Source organism: Corapipo altera, unplaced genomic scaffold (genome assembly GCF_003945725.1).
Source record: "Corapipo altera isolate COAL_440 unplaced genomic scaffold, ASM394572v1 58429, whole genome shotgun sequence".
Lineage (NCBI taxonomy): Eukaryota > Metazoa > Chordata > Aves > Passeriformes > Pipridae > Corapipo > Corapipo altera.
In genome coordinates, this window is record NW_020886565.1 from 1 (window position 1) to 3097 (window position 3097).

Sequence of the window (3097 nt, forward strand, 5' to 3'; positions counted from 1 at the left end):
GGGGGGGGCGGTGTGGGGGGCACAGCCCCCCAGACCGGGCTGGCCCTGCTGGCGCTGCTCCTCGCCATGGGCACCTTCTCCAGCCCCTGCGTCCGGCGCCGCGGCCACTTCGAGGTGGGAAAGGGGAAAACCCCGGTGGGTGGGGTGGGGGCACCAGGGGGAGGGTCCCGTGGGTGGGTGGGTGGGTCAGTGGGTGCCCATCCAGGGCTGCCCCGCGGGGAGGGGGAGCTGGGCTGGTACAGTGCCCCCGACACCCCCTGGACGCTCCTCACATTTGCAGGTTTGGGGTTTCTGGGCTTTTCTCCCCTAATGGGATAAGAGGGAAGGTGGGACAACAGGGAATGGCTTCACACTAGCAGAGGGCAGGGTTAGATGGGATATTTGAAAGGAATTCTCGGCAGTGAGGGTGGGCAGGCCCTGGCACAGGTTGCCCAGAGAAGCTGTGGCTGCCCCTGGATCCCTGGAAGTGTCCAAGGCCAGGTTGGAGCAAGCTGGGCTAGTGGAAAGGTGTCCCTGCCCAACCAGGACCTGGATAATGTTTAAGCTCCCTTCCCACACAGAACATTCCATGATTCATTTGCTTTTTCCCCCCGGGATGCCCTGGCACAGCCTCACCACGAGGCACAGTTTGGCTCCACCACATTCCCTGTGTCCCCATTCCCTGCCCACAGGTTTTCTACTGGACCCACCTCTCCTACATCTCTGTCTGGACCCTCCTCATCCTCCATGGTCCCCATTTCTGGAAGTGGTTTGTGGTTCCTGGCTCCCTGTTTGTGCTGGAGAAGGTTCTGGGCTGGGCCTGGCGCCGGGCGGGGGGGCTGCACATCGTGGAGGTCAACCTGCTCCCCTCCAAGGTGTGCACCCAGAGCCCCCAGAGCTCCTCTGGGGAGAGCAGGAATAACCCAGTAAACCAAGAGTTTCTGTGGAAAACTGGGGGTTTGGGTGGTTTAGATTTGCAGGGAGAGGTGAACGAAATTTCTTAATTTTCCAACTATTGTTTATTTAATTGAGAATTTTTGCCAATTTTTCAAGTTCAAAAATACCTAAAGTTGTGGAACAACTGGAGCCAAAATGAAAACTGCCCAGACTCTTAGTTTTGCCAAAAAACCTTTTTGAGTCCAGCCTGAACTGGGACTGCTGTTCAACACAAAATGGGCAGAGAACAGGGGAATAAACCCCCTTTTAGGTCCAACCTGGGAGCCCGTCTTGTGGCAGCCAGTGCTCAAACTGGGAGACACAGCCCAGGGGTTCAGCTGCAGAAGGGGAGACCAGCCAGTGTCCTCTGGATGCTCCAGCTTTCCTGCTCCCCTCCTCCTCCAGGTGACTCACCTGGTGATCCAGAGACCTCCATCCTTCCACTTCAAACCCGGGGACTACGTGTACCTGAACGTCCCGGCCATCGCCTCCTACGAGTGGCACCCCTTCTCCATCAGCAGCGCCCCCGAGCAGCCAGGTGGGAGCACAGCCTTCCCAATTTCCCATCCCTGGGATGTTTTGCATCATTAGAATGATGTTTTGCATCCCTGGGCTGATGTTTTGCATCACCAGGGTGATGTTTTGCCAGCTTGGAGCAGCCTGGTCCCATGGGAGGTGTCTCTGCCTGTGGGAGTGGGTGGCACTGGATGGGCTTTAAGGTCCTTTCCAAGCCAAAGCATTCCAAGATTTCGAGCACCCTCTTCTCTGTTTCATCCCACAGAGACCCTCTGGCTGCACATCAGGTCTCTGGGCCAGTGGACCAACAGGCTGTACGAGTACTTCCAGCAGCTGGAATCACCCAGCCCGGAGCCGAATCCGCCTGAGAGGAGCCGGAGCTGGGCACAGGTTGGTGGGACTGGGATCAGCTCTGGGCAAACCCAGCAAAGCAGCACAGCCAGGTCTGGGCTGGATGTGGAGTGGACCCCTGGGGTGCTGGGTTATCCCTTGGGATGCACATTCCCTGCACGGTGCTTGCCCAGCCCTGGGGGATTTTGTATCCCACTGCCCTGCTGACCCTGCTGGAGGGACACACCCCCTGGGAGCATCCCAGCAGTGATTCCTGCCCTCTGTTTTCCAGGAAGGCTCGGTGGCCTCTGGCAGGGATGGATCTGTCCAGCTGACGGCGTTCAGAGCCACTGCCCCGGGTCAGGACCCAGAGAGGGGGGTGAGCACTGAGCCCAGCCCGGGGCAGGGAGGGGGCTCTGCCCCATCCACAGCCAGGAGCAACCTGGAGAAACCAGCCCAGAGCTTCTTTAAGGGATCCTTCAAACAGAACCCCTCAGGTGTGCCCAGGGCCCTGCCAGGACACCGAGAGCCACCACTCTCAGGACCTTGATCCCTCCAGGCTGGAGGAGCAGCCACAGGGGAGATTGGATACTGGATATCAGGAAGGAATTCTTGGCTGTGAGGGTGGGGAAGCCCTGGCACAGGTTGCCCAGAGAAGCTGTGGCTGCTCCACCTCTGGAAGTGTTCAAAGCCAGGTTGGAGCAACCTGGGCTAGTGGAAGGTGTCCCTGCCCATAGCAAGGGGTGGAATGAGATGGACTTTAATGTCCCTTCCAGCCCAAAGCAATCCATGATTCCATGATAACAGATCTGCTCCTGTCTGTCCCTGGATGAGCAGAGGTGCCCTGTGGCTGCTTCCAGTGCCTGAGCCAGCACAGTCACTGCAAACCCCTCATTCCCCTCCAGCTCATGCGGGAATTGGGATAATTCCCTTTTTATTCAAGATCAAACCCATCTGATCCAGTCAACTGGTGACAGATCCCTGGATCCCTGGGGGTGGATGTTGTGGGACATCTCCCAGGAGCACAGGCTTGGCCCTGGCTCTGACTGAGGGATGGGGCTGGAAGTGTGTGTGCAGCTGGATAATCCAGCTGGGAAAAACCCCAATCCCGGGAACAGGCAGGGTCAGGAGGGGCTGGGCAGGGAGGGGGTGGCCCTGCTCTCTGCAGGAAGGGGCTGTCACTGCTCTCTGCACCTCACAGGGCTCCACTGGCCCGGGGGAGACCCGGCGGCTGTGCAGCGTCAAGGTGAGGGGCTGGGGCCTTCCCTGGGCTCAGCATTCCTGGGGGGACCCACCTGTGGGCCTGACCGCCCCATCCCTGTTCCTGACCGCCCCA

The 3097-nt window shown here is 59.2% G+C and overlaps 1 protein-coding gene across 1 annotated transcript in view; it reads left to right on the plus strand.

The window, feature by feature from the left end:
* Positions 1-6: 6 nt before the first annotated feature.
* NOX5 (NADPH oxidase 5) overlaps positions 7-3097 on the plus strand; it is a gene marked incomplete at its 5' end in the record, with an annotated part of 5747 nt that continues 2656 nt past the window's right edge. The window contains 6 exons of the mRNA XM_027632406.1: positions 7-114; positions 672-854; positions 1321-1453; positions 1697-1825; positions 2133-2140; positions 2963-3007. Coding sequence (XP_027488207.1) covers positions 7-114; positions 672-854; positions 1321-1453; positions 1697-1825; positions 2133-2140; positions 2963-3007 — 606 coding nt within the window. The remainder of the gene's footprint in view (positions 115-671; positions 855-1320; positions 1454-1696; positions 1826-2132; positions 2141-2962; positions 3008-3097) is intronic.